Below are 18560 nucleotides of genomic sequence, written 5' to 3'. Positions count from 1 at the left end.
ATGAGAATCAAACATGATCGTCATCCTTTTGAGGAATGTTTATTAGTTTATTTCTCAATCATCATTGTATTGCAATGCATTATCTTTTTTGTTGATCATAAAACTGAGCAAATCAATATAATCTTACTAAGACATTATTGTGACAACTGATATTTATATGCATTTATATAAGTAGTCTGTTAGTATTATAAAAATATTATTGATTTACATGACCAACTATCAGCATTTCTTAATTTCTGGCCATAGAAAAAACAGCAACTGCACCAAATTGCATATTTTTGTTCAGTTTAGGCATCTGAATAAAACAGAGGGGCTTTTTCCTTCCCAAGTGTGAGCTCATTATTCTTACTGTATCATATTGTATGAGAGATAAATGCCTGGTGATTCAAATCTGATGCAAAACATAAAACTTAAATAAACTGTCCAATTAAAAAATTAAAAAAAAAAATGTCTGACTAGTATTTCATATGTTTGACTAAACGGTTAAGTTTCTCCAAAGCAAAGAAGTAGGCTAGTATCTTAAAGCAACAGATGTCTTAACCGAATCATTCCTAGATGTTCATCTTAACACATGTGAAACTCTGAATCCTCAGGAAAAGCCCCGCCCATTTCTGCCACCACTGCAAACCGCAGCAGCACTTCAACTCATTTGATTGACAGCTCCATCTTCTCTATCCCCCTCCGCTGTTTATTAAATATAGGCCAGCTGTGCGCATCACAAATCCCCAAATGATTGCCTTTCGGGTCTTTTTTCGCCTCGTGCCATTGGCTGACCACTGGCCTGATTTCCACTGATCTGCATGTGCGAGCATGTGAGACAGTACTTAACACACACAAACTCTGGCTCTCACACTCACATTCAGAGAGACACAAGATGCAGCTGTTATCCTACTGTGCTCTTTAGACCGCTGCTGGCCTGACTCTCTCATCCTTCATCAGCCGACGCTCTTCTGTAAGCAGAAGCATGCAACGATTGCTGGACAGCAGCTGGATAAAGTTTGGACCTGCTGGAAGAGATGACTGGGTGTCTGGGTCCCCATCGCCGCCTACCGCAGAACAACGACCACAGGTTAGTGAACAATCCCATTCAAGATGAAAGCTGGGATTCAAGATGAGGTTATGGAAATAGACAGAAGATTGATTAAAGTTCCATAAATAAAGGTTCCAAAGTGGTGATGTCATAGAAGAACCATTGAGAGAACCTTTCAGTGATCAGTTCTTAAAAAAAAAAAAATGTTTCTTTGTTTGAATAACTTTTAACTAATCCAAAGAACCTCTATAAAGATCCTTTCATGCAATGGAAATTGTGCAGTTCCATTTGTGTGAGAATTAAAGTCATTGTTACACTCTGAAATTTGTTTTGTCTTAAATTTTGATGCTGTGATGACCTGAAGCTCCAGTTGTGATCTCCACAGGGGTTCATTTAAGGTGACACAGTGTGGTTCGGCGTAAATGAAGGGGTTCATAGGACCAAAATATCTAATCTACCTCAAAAGCAGCATTATGTGATTAGTAAACGGTTGGAGAAGCACTAGATTTTGTGATGCAGTCAGGTTAGGTTGGAGGCGCTGGTTCTGGATTAGTAAACAGCTGTATTTATTAAAGAATGGTTGCTTTACTTCAGTGCAGTACTTCAGTTTTTTTGGAAAGAATCTTTAAATGAAAGAAGTTGCAGAATGAGGCCGTTCAAGAAGATAGCGGATCCATCCGTGGATATGCTGTATAGGTTCAGCAAATAACTTTTACATTTTTTTATTTTCAAGACCATTTTTCACTGTAGTCTCGATATGGCTCTGTACTTAAAAATTGTGTTTAATATAGGTTTTTAAAATCATTCTTTTGTTTCTTGCTTTATTAAAGCATCATAAGGTTTTCTCATGAACTAGTGGATAAAAAGTTTAGTGTGGAAATTAAAGAGTTTATTAGGGTATATGAAATTTGTGGAAAGATTAGTCTTCTCTTTCATCATTTAATTTTTCTATCTAGTTTCATACATTCAGATATCGTCATTTTAGGCACTTTTCAGTTAGTCAGGCTGACAAACCAGCTGGTTTTCCAATTAAACCAAGTAAATCCCATCACATGAGAAAACCGAATTATTTCACAAGGTGACGATTTTGTATGAATTTAAGAAAAAAGCAAAGTCCATTATTTAGGTTGAAATGCTATCGTCCCATTTTTTCAGTGCTGAAAACCAGATAATTTAAACCAGGACGCAATCAAAAAGAGCTATGTAAGTGCCAAGACAAGTCACAGTTAGCCTAATCCAGTACATTAAAGTTTATATAATAAATAAAAAGAAAAGAGATAGAATACAAAAACAAATAGAGAAGCAAGTGTAAGGTTTTTGTTTAGTTTTTTTAGGAAAACATACAGATAGAAGGCTAAATGAATAGAGAACAAGTCTTTTTTAAAGCATATAATTTAAGTAGAGAGTGCTAGAGTTAAAGGGTCAAATAAAGATGGAAGAGGTGTTTTTTAGCCGATTCTTGAAGATGGCTAAGGACTCAGCTGCTGGGATTGAGCTGCGCAGGTCATTCCACCAGGAGGGAACAGTTCATGTAAAAGTCCGTGAAAGTGATTTTGTGGCTCTTTGGGATAAACAATAAAGCGTTGTCACTACCGAGCGCAGGCTTGAATTTTTGTAGGCTAACAACACTGATGCCTTAAATGCAATAGGCCTACTATAAATACAGACGTCTAAACTCCTGTAACCCATGATGTCCTTTACGTCCCTATAGGGTTACCACTGGAATGAGCTTTCGAGCGAAAACGACGGGAAATCGGAGCTTGTCCTGTACGTCATCCTCCCGCTCGTCACGCTCCTCGTGATCGGTGCCGTGTTTGTCCTCGTTTACCGGAGGTTCAGGCAGAACAAGCTCGGACTGGCCAACATCATCGCGCTGGACCTGCAGGACCCGGAGCGCAACGCCGAGATCCTGTCGTCACTCACCGGGAACGCGGAGCGGCTGAACAGCACGAGCTCGGACATGTCTGACGGGGTCTTCCTCATGGTTTACCTCCCGCCGCCCTACGAGGACACGCTGACCAAGATCACGCGAGCCGCGAGCCTCAGCAGCGGGAAAGACGTCGAGTCCATCACGATCGAAGACCTCGAAGCCAAACTGTGTCCAGAGCTCGTGTCCAGTGGGGAGTTCGTCTGAGAAGGAAAGAAGAAGCTTACTAAAGAGACTCCGGGGCTAGATGTCACAGAGCCCTGCTGCTAGGGAATAATTAAATAATAATACCATCCCCAAAAAATCTAACGGTTTCCACTACAAACATTATAAACCATTAACTTTTAACCATTTAAACCATTAAAAATGGTGTAGTGTGTGTTTTGGGACTTGTTCCGTAAATATTTATTGGTTTTAACAAGCCACCAATAGAAGGTTTCCATTATAACCAGTAAAACCATTAGAAATTTTCTCAAAAAGATGACACAAGGGCTATCTCAGTTTTTTGTTGTCCTCTTGTCTGTCGGTTGATTTCTAATCTATGAAACTAAAATAACAGAGAAAAGCTTAAAAGTATGTGCCTGACTTTCTAACATAAACCTTGAGTGAGAAAGTTTAAAGTGTTACAACTAGGCCCGGCCCTCCATCATCATCTGATTCTGAACTGAATTTTGCAGGGATTTTTATACTGTACCATAATAGAGATCTTGATATTCATATTAGTTTCACATTACAACAATTTATTGTATACCACATCGACATGAGAGTACATATTTGTGCTTGTATTTACAGTAGGCTGAGTAATCACCATGTGTTTTACTTTGAAATATTGCCTAGTTAGATGCACTTTGTGTTGTACCACAATTTTTAGTAGCGACAATCACAGTATTATGTCATGTTTTTATATCTGCAAGACTGCATCAGTCATTGTTTGCATAAATAATTAGCACGATGCTGGCAGGTTTTGCATGATCATGTAGTCTTCTAAATAATTTCTAATAAAGACCATATTAAAGGCTGCTAAGTGTCACTGAACTTTTTGCACGCATGCAGTTTTTCATGCAATCACATTGCATATTGCCTTATTACTTAATATATGTCAATTGCATATCAAGGTACATTGAAAAAAAATACAATAGCATGTAACTATTGTTTTTGTTATTATTACATATTATTAATATTAAAATCAGGAATCCACATTCAAAAGATCCGCTTAACACCTTTCAGTCTCAGGAAAAAAAGGCACAAACGCTGTCTCTGGGGCAGTACCCTTTCAGAATATGTACACTTTAGTTTACTGCCCCAGTGACAGCTTTATCAGAGTTTGCTGAAAAAAATCTTGCTCGAGATTTTTAGGTAATTTTTATATTTGTAGCGCCAGAGAAACAAACCAGCTGCTGCATGTACATGTAAAAAATGGTTATTTAGTTGTTCTGTCTATACATTTCTCAGTGAGAAAAAAGTCTGTTGTTTATCTCAGTACACAATAATCAAGTGTGTGCTATTGCTATAATTACAAGCACGCCATCTAGTGGATGTTCTATGTATTTAGTATATTGCCTACTGAAAACTGGCTGATAGTAAAAAACCTTGTTTTCCATCCTTTGGCAATAAAATGGACATAAACATTCAGCATCAGACTGTACAGACACACAAGGGCCTTAATTAAATTCATGAGAACAACACTGCTTTTTAACTGGATTTAATGACTCATATAGGCTAGGACAAAACACAAGCTTGTTCTGGGATTTTGTTGTCTTGCAAGAAAGCTACAGATATAATTGCACCTAAATGCAAAAGTAAAGCAGGCTGCTAATAGAGGTCAGGACTTTAGGGTGTTTGACAGATGGCAAAGTACGAAGTGGCCTTCATGGTCATACACTCCGGCTGGTGGATCAGCGAGATCCTGTCAAAGGAAAATAGGAAACATGATTTTTTTTAGTTGTTTAGTCAAGCCAGTGATATTAGCTATTTTAGTTTTAACATACTTGCATGCAAACACAGTAAACTTGTGTTTTACATTAATTGCTGTATTGAATTGGTTCTTGTTTCATTCACTTACATTTTATGGATGTGTCTAGCAGTTTCGGGGTCAGGAATCGGATAGGTTCTGTTATAGTCAGATGAACACAATATCAGGACACTTGCACTCACCTGCTTTATGAGGATTCACTACTTATATCATTTCTACATGGAATAAATATTAATACTACAGTCTGCAAAATGAATGTGTAATGGATGTATAATGTTATGGCACAGTTAATTAAATCATACTGCACTGGATAATATAATTTTCTGACATTTGTGTGTTTTATTAAAGTACTCACAGTGCATTTATAAGGGTCTGGACACAGGCAATGTCATCGCTGGTGTTATCATCAATCAGCTCTGAAAAGGAGAACAATCACATTTAATTTTAGAGAATATTTATGCGTATTAAAAAGTCTCTTCTGCTCACCAAGCCGCATATATTTGTTAAGATGTACAGTAAAAACTGAAATATTCTGAAATATTATTACAATTTAAAATAACTGTTTTCTATTTGAATATATTTGAATATGTAATTTATTTCTGTGATGCAAAGCTGAATTATCCGCATCATTAATCCAGTCTTCAGTGTCACATGATCCTTCAGAAATTGTTCTAATATACTGATTTGCCGCTCAAGAAACATTTCTGATTATTATAAATTTTAAAACAGCTGTGCTGCTTCACATTTTTGTGCAAAACATACTCTTTTAAAGGATTTTTCAATGACCAAAATATTCAAAAGAACAGCATTTATTATCATAGGAATCTTTTGTAACATTATGCATTTCTGTCACTTGTAATCAGTTTAATGCATCCTTGCAAAATAGATGTATTAATTTCTTTCACAAGTGCCCCAGACGGGTTCTTATTTTGCCGTATCAACCAGTGCATGATCTCTTTCTACATTAAATATACTCACTGTCGCAGGACAGTCTGCAGAGGTTCAGCGCACGACTCTGAGTAGAGTTGCACACCACATGGTCACTAAGCTGGAACAAGCCGTACAGGGTCCAGACCTCATCTTTGTCCTCATCACTTTCATTACTGGAAGAGCCGCCTTTATTTTTTCCTCCGGGAGACCTACCACGACGAGGACCGCTACGAGGCTCTTGTGGCTCAGGGATCGTCTTAATAGCGCTGGTATTGAGGCCAGAGGTCAGCTGGACGTGACACACGACTGTAAAGAAAAGAGTTTTCATTCATTTCAGTCATTTTTGAAGAATGTTCTATTCCATCCAACTTAAAAATGAAACTTTCACAGCATTTTGGGTCAAACCTTTCAGTAAACAGTTCTTAAAATAGGCATTTAATTTTCTTACAGTGAAGAACATTTGTACAAAAAAAAACGAAAAAAAAAAACCTTTCTTCCACTTTAAATATCCCTTTATGGAATGGAAAGATTTACTGGACATTTAATGTTCTTCATGGAACCCAATGCAAATAAAGAACATAGTGTGTTCTATGCTATGCTCACCTGCAAACTACTTCAACAGTACATGAATCTACACAGAAGCAGTGATAGGTACAGTATATCTAAAGCTGGGGGGGTGTAAATAGAGACTCACTCTGTGCCAGCACGTCTGCAGAATTGGGGATTTGAAGAGTAAGACCTTCTTCAAGCTGCTGCTTCAGCTCACATTTACTCAAAATCACGCCGTCACTCACACCGACTGCTAGAAATAAAACAACCACAACTGCCAACATCTTCACGTCTGGATGAATCAGTTTTCAGGGAATCAGGGAAGTGTAGTTTAGATATAGACCCACCTGTTCCCCTGAGAGAGGCCAGCATGTGTCAGTGGGTTATGTGAAATAAGAGTTTGAAAGCTTGTGTGTCAGTGCGTAGGAGGATTTAAGGCACTTTGTGTTCTGTATGAAATGTTTTGGCTTGGTTTCAGTGTTTCTGGGTTGCACAGAATCAAGTTCTATAACTAGGGAAAACACAATGAAGTAAAGAGCATCATCTTTGAATAGTCTTTGTCTCAGCCAGGATCGGATGTCATGTACGGGTTATGTGACGACTGCATGAAAGACAGACTGACTGGTATCAATTTGATTAGTTTGTCGCTCACCATGCAGGGTGGAAAGCATGCCAATGCACAGGTCAGGAAGTTTGGGATTAAAACTAGTGCACATATAGAAACACTTGACAAACCTTATCATGATATAGGTGCATATTAGAGACCAGACAAATAATGTTCAGATAAATTAATATGTCATATATATATATTTTTTGTATTAAATTATTAGTGAATAAAGAATCTAGGCCTATGCTCATGCAAAATGCTAGCACATAAATTTGCTCTTATCTTTTTTCCAATGTTGATTAATTCAAATTATCAATAAGTGTGAAAAAATAATTAAGAAGTAATCAAAAGAAAAAACATTGAATAAAGGGTGTTACCATGAAAACAAAACAAAAATACTTTAAAAATGCGTGATTTCCCGTGTGATCGCTGATCGGAAACAAAAATAAGTGACAAAGCCTTATGGTATAATTCTTTTTTTTTTTTTTTTTAGTAAAGAGAATTTAAACTGTGAAAAATATGATTAAACATTACATTATCGTCATGTTTTTATTTTTGTATTTTTTATTTTATTTGAAGTATTACTGGCTCATTACAAGATTAGAATAAACCCAACCACAGTTATAGACAGACATTTGCATGCAATGTCTGCACTTCTTGTCGGAAAACGAGAGTTTTGCTGTCCGTAACAGAAGTGAATAAGCAAGGTGGCCTGTGAACAAACTGAAGGGCGTAGATTTAGTTTGAACATTGGGGGGGTTGAACGTTGTATGCTGCCCGTTATTTTTTCAAAAAATTTTTTTTATGTGTATTGTTATTGGATAATTTATTTCTTCCTATCTATCTATCTATCTATCTATCTATCTATCTATCTATCTATCTATCTATCTATCTATCTATCTATCTATCTATCTATCTATCTATCTATCTATCTATCTATCTATCTATCTGGCAACATGCTTTAACTGATTACAAATTCAACATATACAAATATGAAAGAGACAACATTTAGACATTTATTTTAAGATTTTTACATTCCACTTTTTTAAAGGGAAACACATCTTTAAAACATTAAAGGCATTAATGTATAGCCTAACTTTACAAAGCTGCTGTTTTTCTATACTGCTTCCTATTTTATTTTATTTTATTGATTAATCAATGGCATCTTCTTTACCTGATCACCTGCTCCTCCTCTCCCTCTGCTGACTTTTCTACCCTGCAGCTATATTTACCTCGAATCTGTTATAAAAACATGTTAAGAGATTATACACCTCATAACGTTATGAAATTTGTGTATAACCATAATCATCATTCATAAAATTCTAACATAGTAGAGATTATCAAAAGAAAGAAATTAAGTATTGAAACCCGCCAGTAGGCGGCAGTGTTTCACTGTTTTAATGAGTTAGCCACTTAAATCGTTAATTCATCCAATTCGTTCAAAAGTCAGATTAATTTAGTAAGAAAACAAACACCGATGTGAATACTTTTGTCGTTGATAATTACAGACACTATTGAAAAATATACTAGCAAAACAGACAGTATATTTTTTATTTGATCTACTGTGATTTTCATGTTGAAATATTGGGGGGGTTGTAACTGATGGATTTGAATATCCCCCCCCCCCCCCCCATAAACTACGCCTCATTGAATTGTTTTTAAAACCCAACTTCACACTCCCGTAATGCTGCCCAAGTCTAAAACGGAAGACGAGAGGGTTTATTTTGGCGAAGGTGAGCTCGCTGAGAGAATGCTGGGGGGACTTGCATTCACGTGAGTATGTGAGAGAGTGTGAAGAGGAAATTTGCTCTTTATTGTATGTTGGTACAGTGGTAAAACATTTGGGTACGTGCTGTACCTGCAGGACATGACTCTCTGGAAACGAAACTCCATTGCTCAGAGGTGCTCGGAGGGATGGAGAATGAACGTGAGCTGTTTTGCAGGGTGTTCTGGTCGAGGCAAAGCCGTCTTGTTTTTTACCGCCTTTTTTTTTGAGTGTGATGTAAGCCGTTTTCTGCTAATGTGTGAGACTTCCGGTTCATTAGGTGCTGTAGGGAAAATAATGAGAATTATACCGACGTGCAGTAAACAGTAAAACTGTTTGCATTACAAACCCAGTGTGTTCATAATTAAGATAATACAATAAGTAACAGTTTGTAATATCAAGCAGTAAAAATGAGCTGTTCTGTACAGCTAAAAATAGTTTGAAAGTGGATGAGACCGGAAGCCAGACATATTAAAATTACAAATGGCCACGCATACTCTTGCAGGAAAAATAAGGTGGATACATAATTGTACTATAATGATATAATTGTGAGCTTCTTTATTCTCTTCCTAGAAGTTATAAGACAATACAACAATTTCAATATACATTATGAGGTGTTTCACAGGCTATTATGAATGTTGGGAATGTTTGATTAATATATGTTCTATTTATATTTCATAATCTACTGACTGTAAACTGATTTTTAATGACTAACAATAAGAATATATTTGATTTTTAATGCACTTTTGTTACACTCAACGCACTTAAACACAAAAAACCCCAAGCAAAACAATAGAGAATAATAATAATAACAATAATTAAATATTAGAAACATTACAAAAATAATTTTTTTGAGCAGTTTCTTAAAAAAAATTTTTTAAATGAAGGTGGAGTTGGCTTAGGTTGACAGCAATAGGAATATGGAGCAGAAATTCAGAAAACATTGTCAGGGATGTGCAAGAAATGGGACCCAAATGTAGAAAGAGCAGACAATGGTATTTAAAAAAAAAGACTGGAACAGCTGGGGGTATTTGCAGTGAAACAGTTCAAACAGAGGGGCAGGGCAGACCACAATACCGGCAGGAGGGATGACCACCGAGACGGCCACGGACTCAAGCACAGGAGGTGGTAGCTCAAGAGGAAGCACCAGGCAGACATAGGAAACCCGTAGCTTCAAGTGAAACCCAAATGTCACCAGTTGGAGACTCACGAGACCAGAGACTTGACACCTGAGAGAGGTGAGCTGCTTCCAGGCAGCAGGGTTCAGTGGCCAGGAAATCTGAGTTTGGGCAAGTGCGTTCAGTATTGTAGAATATTGTAGAATTTCTGTGGCATGCAGCAGACAGATAATATAAACCACTCTTTAAAGTTTTAAATCCTCGCTGTGTTTTGTTTTGGGTGGATCTGTTGGCGGGGTGAACACCACAATTCCTTGTAAAAACGAAATGCTTTCGTGCGAAAGTGCTTTTTGGGGCAAGGTGCTGTCATTTAATTAGCGCTTTCTAGAAACTCGCATTGGTTTTAGTCAAGAAAACGAGTTTAGACAAGCTAATTTAAGGATCATTTGGTAATCATGAATGAACCAAATAGGACAATTTAAATCAGACTTGATCTTTTGCATTGTCTCAGCACACTAGATGATTTGCAGCTTACATTAGAGTGACAAAGTCTCATTCAGCTTGCAAATTTTTGTAGTGATTGATTGCTGCATGCTTTTCACAATACATGCTGATCCAAAGCTGCTTTGCAGAATATACCAAAAACGACTGTTGGTTTGGGTGGATGAAGACGAAACCTTGGGAGGAAGCTAAGCTCAATTTTAGAAATGTACATTAGTCTTATATTAATTATGGAATGATGCAAAAGCACAGGTGCAGCCGCAGGTGGAGGAGATTCTAGCATATAAGTCTGATGAATCACATACAGAAGACTGTCTCCATCTGTCTCCAGCAACAACAACAACAAAACATATATATATTTATACAAAAATAAAATACTTGAATATTTAAAATCATATCCTCAGCTAATTCTGTCTTAATAAAAATAATCATTTATTTAGAGTCTGTTTTTGAATTTGTTTATTATTATTGCAGGGGAAAGTGTGCATCTTAAATGCATAGAATATAGATTGCAATAGATTTCAGACAACAGCTGGGTGATGGCTAAGCTAAAACTTTACCAGCTGACTAACAAGTTAATTATTTAAACAATTTGTATATTATTTGCTTTTTCTCTTTCCCTGCACGATGCATCATTGATATATGCATATGTTTAAAAACTATGTGGCATCTTGTTGCTTTTGGATTGAAAGACCACACATTGGTTTGTTCATTTTATTTTTTATGATAAAGTGACAGTATTTAAAAGCTCTCAGCAGCATCACAATCATATTGGATTTTACAATGATATATTTTAAGGTTTATACAGTGATATATGTTTTAAACTAAAGTGTCTCAATGCACAAACTCCCTATATTCATTCTATATTCATTTAAACTCCCACCACCATCATTATTATTCAATCAAATCAGCTGCCATGGAAAGCATCGGACTGATATGTGTGTAAGTAATGCAGCAGGAAGAATCTAATCTTGAGTGAGTCTGCTCCATCTGTTTTAAATGCATTCAGCAAAGTAGTTTGGAGGAACGACAGAGCGACACTCCTCCACCAACATCATCTCCACGCTGTAATACACAGAAGACAGTCACACGTTCAGACCTGACTCAAGACACATTATAATTACTGTCACATGTAGAGGAACAAAAACTACACACACACACACACACACATATATATATATATATATATATATATAGAGAGAGAGAGAGAGAGAGAGAGAGAGAGAGAGAAAGATTTCATTCAATAACTTACATCTTCTTTACATCAAATAGGACCTCTTTGGGGTTTGCATTCCTGTTAAGAAATTAGGTATTTTGTTATGTAATAGTTATATTTTTCGAACTTTCGTATGAAAGTATGAACACTTTTGTGTTTTCATGCAATCTAACGTAAAAAGGCATAATCTTCTTTGAATTTGAGTTCTAGAATTTTTTAGTTTCTTGTACTTACATAAAGTTTGTCAGGGTCTTCAGGCAGGTGATGTCATCAGTGATGTCGTCATCAGTCAAAGCTGGTTAGTAAAAAGAGAAAAAGAATTCAAGAGTTATTTTATTCATTTTTAAATGATTATGTTATTGCTTGCTCTTTGATTTTTTTTTACAGTGCAGTCATTAAAAACACTCACCAGAGCAGGTCATGTTGCAGACGTTTTGCGATGGGATCATGCCGGAATCACAGACCAGCTGATCACTGAGCTGAAACACACCGTACAGGTGACCAGCATCTTTGGCAGCTGTGGTCGGATGAGGTTTGGAGCTGGATGGAGCTCCAGATGGTAGAACCTTGGGTGGAGAACCAGATGGTAGAACCTTGGGTGGAGAACCAGATGGTGGAACCTTCGGAGGAGAACCAGATGGTGGAACCTTGGGTGGAGATCCAGATGGTGGAACCTTGGGTGGAGAACCAGATGGTGGAACCTTGGGTGGAGATCCAGATGGTGGAACCTTGGGTGGAGAACCAGATGGTGGAACCTTGGGTGGAGAACCAGATGGTGGAACCTTGGGTGGAGAACCAGATGGTGGAACCTTGGGTGGAGATCCAGATGGTGGAACCTTGGGTGGAGATCCAGATGGTGGAACCTTGTGTGGAGAACCAGATGGTGGAACTTTGGGTGGGGATCCAGATGGTGGAACTTTGGGTGGAGAACCAGCTGGAGCCTGAGGTAGAACTCGAGATGATGGAGCCTGAGATGGACCTCTATGTGGTGAAGCCTGAGGTGGAGCTCCAGATGGTGGAGCTTGAGGTGGCACTTGAGATGCAACTTGAGGTGGGTCCTGTGCTGGCATCATCTCCTTATTGTGGACAGCAGTGTTTTGGACAAAGCTGGTGTTGAAGGCTGAGATGCTGGCCTTGCAGACAACTGCCTCAGAAAAGAAGAAAGACATGGATGAGGGTCACATAATCTGACATAAAACAGTGCAATTTGACATCCTGAAGGAGAAGCTACAGAACAATATCTCACGTCTGGCGATGAGACTATTCACGGTTATTGTCTCTTCCATGACGGTGATCTGCTGCAACTGAGCGGCATCCAGCTTGGCCTTCAGCTCACATTTATTGATAATCCGTCCCTCAGTCACACTGAATACCAGCAGAACCAGAGCAACCACCGCCAACATCTTCACTGGGTTTGCACTCTTCATCTCTCTCTGTTTGGAATCTGGAGATTACACATGTTCAGTTAATCCAGGGAACTCGGAGTAGATCTTGAAGTATAGCCAATAACAGATTACAAGTGTTCAGTGATGCATATTCATGAATTACTGGATTAGGGTGGGATAAAAATATCTGTAGTATTTTAGTTCTGATCATGCACAAAAAACATCTTCATCTTAACTAAAATAAAAATGTAAAATTCAGATTCAAACTTAAGTATTAAATAGGTTGAGACACATATATACAGTATGTGTGTGTGTGTGTGTGTGTGTGTGTGTATATATATATATAAAATAATAATTTAATAATATTACACAAAAAAAAATAAATAATTATAACTACACAAAAACAAATAAAGTACATTCAGTTCAGCAGATGCTTTCATGCAAAGTTTTTATTCCTTTATTTTTTACAATGACCAGCAGTGAATTTAATGATAAAAAAGAAGAAAAAACTGAAATATCATAAAGAACTGATTTGTAATGCATCTTACCAGAGGTTCTGTTGAGATGCTGTTTGTTGGAGAGTCTTCTCCAGCTTCAGTGTTTTTTGCGCTGTGCTTCATCTTATATATGTCCGACTGACCTCCACCTGCTCTGTTGGTCCATCCCATCATCACCAGGAGATCATATTCCTATGATGTCATTGCTCTGAAACATCACAAATGCTGGCCAGGAAGCTCAGGTTGTCATCCTTGTTGTTATGTATTTGTTTATTTGTTATTTGCTCTCTTTTTCTCCAGTGGTTTCCAGCTGTGAGTGGAATGATGTGAAGCAGATGTTTTGATGCTTGAGTCTTTGTGCTCTGTTTGTCTTTAGATTATGATGTTCTGCAGCACACACGCACCCGCGCCCACAAACAGCAGCATTTCCAATTCAAATACCTTCGTCTAGAGCCCGCTGCTTGTATAATGGTACTGCTGTGACTCTCGAAAGCCTCGGGGTTTGTTTGGGTGGATCTGAAGGCCTGACAATGCTTAAAGGATAATTTAGCAATTGTGAATTATGCAATGAAATCTATTAAATTCAAATATGATCTTCTGCATTGATCTTCCAGATGAGATTTGTTCTCAGGAAGATTCTTTTTCATGCAGCTTTTCTGATAAGAACAAATAATTCAGATAAGCTTATTGTCATATGCGATTAAGATTACATTTTTTCTTTAGATGCATTACATGGTCAATCTGATAAATCTTTACTGAAAATTTCGGTCAGTATCTTGTTCAAAATCCTTGAGCTTCACTGCAAGGGCTCATTTAAATGTATTCAAATAGCAAACAAATCCTTGGTTTGGTTGAAGATGCTTGCTTTGACCTTTGTGTGTTGTTGTTTCAACATGTAAATGTGAACTTCACATGGCACAGAACAAATAAGAAATTTGAAGAATTATTATTAGTATGCTTGTGGATGTGCAACCACTATCCTTTTTTATTTCATATACCCATAATTTATTTAATCAATTTTTTGATTAATGTATATTAAATAAATAAAACAATTTTATTTTCTACATTTTAATATATTAATGCATTTTTATTGATGCATGGAGCATACTGTATACAAAGGAGATAACATGGTCAGTATCATTAATATGCTTTTGTAATATAATATGTCCATGGTAGAAGGCTTTGCACAATGGATTTGGTTAAACAAAGTTTATCTTTTATTATGATTCACTGACAAAAAAAAAAAGACATAAAACAGCGAAATCATAAAAAAAGCAATGGTTTGAACTCTTTTAAAAATTAATGAAACATCTGACCACATATTTGTGATTTAGATGTTGTAAAAATCATTTAATGAGAATGCATGGCTACTTTCTGAATGGCCATGGCGTGGAGAACGATGCTCTTTGCAGGTTAAATAGACCATGCAAACCAGACTTCTTGGATGGTACAACACTTGTTTTGTGTTAAAAAAACAAAACCTTTCACTTACGCAAACACTGGTTTGTTGGTGTTTTTATTGTAAAAACAGACTGAGACAAGTGTATTTTTTAAAATCTTTGTTTATTGGCATTCTGAGGTATGCTTTAGTAGCCTACATGCAGCATTATTGAGGCTATTTTGAGAACATTTTCCATGTAATTTATGGCAGAAAATGCAAGAGTGAAATAAAATGGTCTGAGAACTAATTCATGTGATCAGTAGCTTCAGCTGGGGTTATTACAATAATGCATTGGGATGACATTTGACAGAATATTCATGTCTGAAGAAACGCTGAATGTTTCAGGGACACTCAGCAAAGTACTCCGCAGGATTGATGCCACGGCACTCGTTCACAGAGAGAACCACAAGTGGCCTAAAAGACAATAAACACAACCTCGTAAAAAGAAGGGTTAGAAGGGATCTTGCAAATCTTATTGCTGTGGTTAAAAATCTATTTTTAACATTAATGTAAATATATGTACTATAAAGAAATAGATTTTCTTTACTTCTATTTCATCTTATATTTTTGCCAATTATTTAATGTATATTGTCCAAAATATATTTAATAAAAATGTATTTCCTAAAGCTTTATATGCTTTCAAGTATTAAATAAAATATAAATATATTTCTAGTCAGTATTTCTCTTGACTCATCATGCCATCTTTTAATTGTTTGACTCACGTTTTTTTGGGTGGAGAAGCGAAGACTGAAACAGTGCTGTAAGAAAACAAGAACAGGAATATTACTATTTATGAGAAAAAATACACTTGTTTAGTTGCTTTAGTAATATTTGAATGTTTTTACAACGAAGAATTTTGGCCATTTTCAATTACACTGTGTTTATTTTGCAGAAATATGCTACAGATGTGATCTGACCTCAGTGGAGTCATGCAAATGAGCAGTGACAGATGTAGGTGGTGATCTTGTGATTAGCGGGACTAAAGATGACAACTTACGCATTTCTTGTGCTGTCCAGCAGGGTCTTCAGGCATGTGATGTCATCCCTGATGTCATCATCAGTCAGAGCTTTAGAAGAGAAAAATTATGTTGGAAAAAAATAGTCATTCGTAAAATAATGTCACTCAAATCTGGCGTGTACTATAATTATGAAATTGTGATGAAACTATATGATGTGCTATTGAGTAAATGTCATTTCCATATATATATAAGGTTCAATTAAAATAAATATTTTTAAAATTACAGTCAATAAAACATTTAAAAATATTAGATATTATACCTGTTTACAGCATGTATTGTGACCATATGAATTATATTTAATCATTCAAAAAGTAACTCTAGTCTGAGTATTTTACAATGTAATATCATTTAATTACATACATACCTGATTATGTAAATTCAGAAGACATGTAATCAGTTACTACCCAACACTATATGCAACTATTTGTATGTAACTAATTTGTATGAATTTGAAAGCCTTCATTTGGATTAGGGGTAAAGCTTTGTACTTCATTTTGTTTATTTTTATTTAGAAATGATAACCATAATCATTACTAGTTTTATTGGTTTATAAAAACAACATTTTTGGCCAAATTATGCAGTCCTACAAGTACAGCAAACCTGGTGGGTTCATATATATATATATATATATATATATATATAATTTTTTTTTTTTTACAAATCGCATTGTGAATTTATTCGAAATCACTGTCCTATAAATGAGTTACATTTCACATGAGATTGAGATCAGTCTATTCTGTTTATAATCCCTTTTGTAACATGACTTACCTCTGCAGTTCATGTTGCAGATGTTCAGACTCTGGCCGGATCCGGAATCGCAGGTCACACGGTCGCTCAGCTGGAAGATTCCAAACAGTCTTGTGGTGACATTCTCCTCGGAACTCTCGGAACTCTCGGAACTGTGGTGCCCGTGTGCTGCACCATGAGATCTCTTTCCCCTTCTGCCGGGACGTCCAGGTCTTCCCTCTGGTCTTTCTTTGGGTCGTTGTTCTGGTCTGGGAGGGGGTCTCACTGGAGGTCTCACTGGAGTTCTGGGGTCTTCTTGGATGGTGGTGACCAGGCTGGTGTCGAACTTCGACACATGCTCCACAGAACAAACGACTGAAAGAAAGACAGAAACACTCTTGGCTTACATTTGTATCATTACTAGTTGCCAAATGACAGTGTTTACCCTTGCAACACTTACTTTGGGCGATGAGTGGATTTGCAGTTGTATTTTCAGGCACATTTACATTTTCAGGTACAGTTACATTTTCAGGCACAGTTACATTTTCAGGCACATTCACATTTCCAGGCCCATTAGTGAGAGTTGCAGGTCCATTTCCTCCCTGATTTCCCCCCAGTGCCGCCTCGAGTTGGGACTTCAGCTCACATTTACTGAGAATCCGTCCCTCAGTCGCACTGGAGACCAGAAGAACCAGAGCCAACACGGCCAACATCTTCACCTTCATCTCTCTCTGGAGATTAAACATAGAGCAATGGAAAAATCCAGATTAAACAATCAGTCTGTTCTCTTCATACAGTGCTTGCAACGAAGGAACATAATCACTAATGCAGCCAGCAATCTTCTGGATTTGTTCTCAGGAAAAATTTGCAAAAATGTGCCTTTACCACGCAGTCTTTAACCTTGGAAAACATTATTATTGCATATTTTGATACAGTTATAAAATTAAGTAGCATTTAGATAAATGAGCTTAAAGCATTCTATACAAAGAGTTGAAAATGGATTTTACCAGCGATGCTTCAAATGTTGTAGATGTAGATATAGTCTTCAGTCTTGCTTTGGACTTGTTTCACAATCTGTTGTGTGCTGATCGGACAAGCTTTCGGATATTTATACTGAATTCAACATGATGACCTCACCGCATCAAACTCACTAAACCTGTTAAAGAACCACTACATGACTTGAATTCCAAAGACAAAGTGTCTTTTACAGGTGAGTCAGGTTTTGCATCGTCACTTTTTCCTCTCGCCATTTCAACTATTTTTAAATGGTGACTATGTAATTATGAGATCTTTATAACAGTTTCCTGGTGAATGACCTAGACTAAGTGGCTTTGCAAATAAATGTAACTTTTTATTATTATCATTTTTATTTATTAGTATCTTGTTTTACATTTTAATTTCAAAAGCTTACCACTAAACTCAAAGGGATTGTTCTCCCCAAAATGAAAATTGTGCCATTAATTAATCACTCTCATGTCGTTCGAAACCCGAAAGACCTTCAGAACACAAATTAAGATATTTTTGATGAAATCTGAGAGCTCTCTGACCCTCCCAAAGACAGCAATGTAATTAACAAGATCAATGTCCAGAAACGTAGCAAGGACATCGTTAAAATAATCCATCTGACATCTGGGGTTCAACCGTAATTATTTGCAGCTACGAGATTACTTTTGGTGCGCAAAGAAAACAAAATTACGACTTTATTCAACAATTCCTCTCAACAATTTGCTGTTTACGTTGTTTGCGCTTTGATCTGAACGTAAACAGCATGTTAGCGTGGCGCAGCAGATACAGAGCAGCACATGCTGTTTACGTTCAGTAGACGAATTGTTGAATAAAGTCGTCATTTTATTTTCTTTGCAAAAAAGAATTCTTGT

The 18560-nt window shown here is 36.8% G+C and overlaps 4 protein-coding genes across 4 annotated transcripts; 1 reads left to right on the top strand and 3 right to left on the bottom strand.

The window, feature by feature from the left end:
* The first annotated feature begins 736 nt into the window (after nt 1-736).
* LOC132143197 (small integral membrane protein 28-like) lies at nt 737-3419 on the top strand. The gene is made up of 2 exons (XM_059553342.1): nt 737-1069; nt 2742-3419. The coding sequence occupies exons 1-2, from the start codon at nt 965-967 to the stop codon at nt 3162-3164; spliced, it is 528 nt and encodes a 175-aa protein (XP_059409325.1). The 5' UTR covers nt 737-964; the 3' UTR covers nt 3165-3419.
* Nucleotides 3420-4643: 1224 nt separating this feature from the next.
* Nucleotides 4644-6794, bottom strand: LOC132143196 (lysozyme C, milk isozyme). Its single transcript, XM_059553341.1, has 5 exons — nt 6554-6794; nt 5908-6165; nt 5285-5345; nt 5020-5067; nt 4644-4863 (listed from the first exon to the last, which is right to left on the bottom strand). Exons 1-5 carry the CDS (start codon nt 6690-6692, stop codon nt 4788-4790), a joined length of 582 nt encoding a protein of 193 aa, XP_059409324.1. The 5' UTR covers nt 6693-6794; the 3' UTR covers nt 4644-4787.
* A 4433-nt stretch (nt 6795-11227) lies between these two features.
* On the bottom strand, nt 11228-13590 carry LOC132143195 (uncharacterized). Its single transcript, XM_059553340.1, has 6 exons — nt 13549-13590; nt 12862-13059; nt 12025-12759; nt 11850-11910; nt 11652-11693; nt 11228-11464 (listed from the first exon to the last, which is right to left on the bottom strand). Exons 2-6 carry the CDS (start codon nt 13040-13042, stop codon nt 11395-11397), a joined length of 1089 nt encoding a protein of 362 aa, XP_059409323.1. The 5' UTR covers nt 13043-13059; nt 13549-13590; the 3' UTR covers nt 11228-11394.
* Nucleotides 13591-15024: 1434 nt separating this feature from the next.
* Nucleotides 15025-17788, bottom strand: LOC132143194 (uncharacterized). Its single transcript, XM_059553338.1, has 6 exons — nt 17691-17788; nt 17144-17414; nt 16726-17058; nt 15936-16005; nt 15661-15696; nt 15025-15352 (listed from the first exon to the last, which is right to left on the bottom strand). Exons 2-6 carry the CDS (start codon nt 17406-17408, stop codon nt 15280-15282), a joined length of 777 nt encoding a protein of 258 aa, XP_059409321.1. The 5' UTR covers nt 17409-17414; nt 17691-17788; the 3' UTR covers nt 15025-15279.
* Nucleotides 17789-18560: the final 772 nt, after the last annotated feature.

Source organism: Carassius carassius, chromosome 7 (assembly GCF_963082965.1).
Source record: "Carassius carassius chromosome 7, fCarCar2.1, whole genome shotgun sequence".
Lineage (NCBI taxonomy): Eukaryota > Metazoa > Chordata > Actinopteri > Cypriniformes > Cyprinidae > Carassius > Carassius carassius.
This window is presented reverse-complemented; position numbering and strand designations above follow the sequence as displayed.

What these genes read in the sequence shown, in the direction of transcription:
- LOC132143195 (XM_059553340.1), bottom strand. Translation starts at nt 13,042, where the DNA reads ATGAAGAGTGCAAACCCAGTGAAGATGTTGGCGGTGGTTGCTCTGGTT. An exon ending in CTGCAACATGACCTGCTCTG is followed by an intron (nt 11,911 to 12,024) that starts GTGAGTGTTTTT and finishes TTTACTAACCAG; the next exon opens with CTTTGACTGATGACGACATC. An exon ending in CTATTTGATGTAAAGAAGAT is followed by an intron (nt 11,465 to 11,651) that starts GTAAGTTATTGA and finishes TGTGTATTACAG; the next exon opens with CGTGGAGATGATGTTGGTGG.
- LOC132143197 (XM_059553342.1), top strand. Translation starts at nt 965, where the DNA reads ATGCAACGATTGCTGGACAGCAGCTGGATAAAGTTTGGACCTGCTGGA. An exon ending in CCGCAGAACAACGACCACAG is followed by an intron (nt 1,070 to 2,741) that starts GTTAGTGAACAA and finishes ACGTCCCTATAG; the next exon opens with GGTTACCACTGGAATGAGCT.
- LOC132143194 (XM_059553338.1), bottom strand. Translation starts at nt 17,408, where the DNA reads ATGAAGGTGAAGATGTTGGCCGTGTTGGCTCTGGTTCTTCTGGTCTCC. An exon ending in AAATCCACTCATCGCCCAAA is followed by an intron (nt 17,059 to 17,143) that starts GTAAGTGTTGCA and finishes TCTTTCTTTCAG; the next exon opens with TCGTTTGTTCTGTGGAGCAT. An exon ending in CTGCAACATGAACTGCAGAG is followed by an intron (nt 16,006 to 16,725) that starts GTAAGTCATGTT and finishes TCTCTTCTAAAG; the next exon opens with CTCTGACTGATGATGACATC.
- LOC132143196 (XM_059553341.1), bottom strand. Translation starts at nt 6,692, where the DNA reads ATGTTGGCAGTTGTGGTTGTTTTATTTCTAGCAGTCGGTGTGAGTGAC. An exon ending in CAGACCCTTATAAATGCACT is followed by an intron (nt 5,068 to 5,284) that starts GTGAGTACTTTA and finishes TGACTATAACAG; the next exon opens with AACCTATCCGATTCCTGACC. An exon ending in GCTAGACACATCCATAAAAT is followed by an intron (nt 4,864 to 5,019) that starts GTAAGTGAATGA and finishes TTCCTTTGACAG; the next exon opens with GATCTCGCTGATCCACCAGC.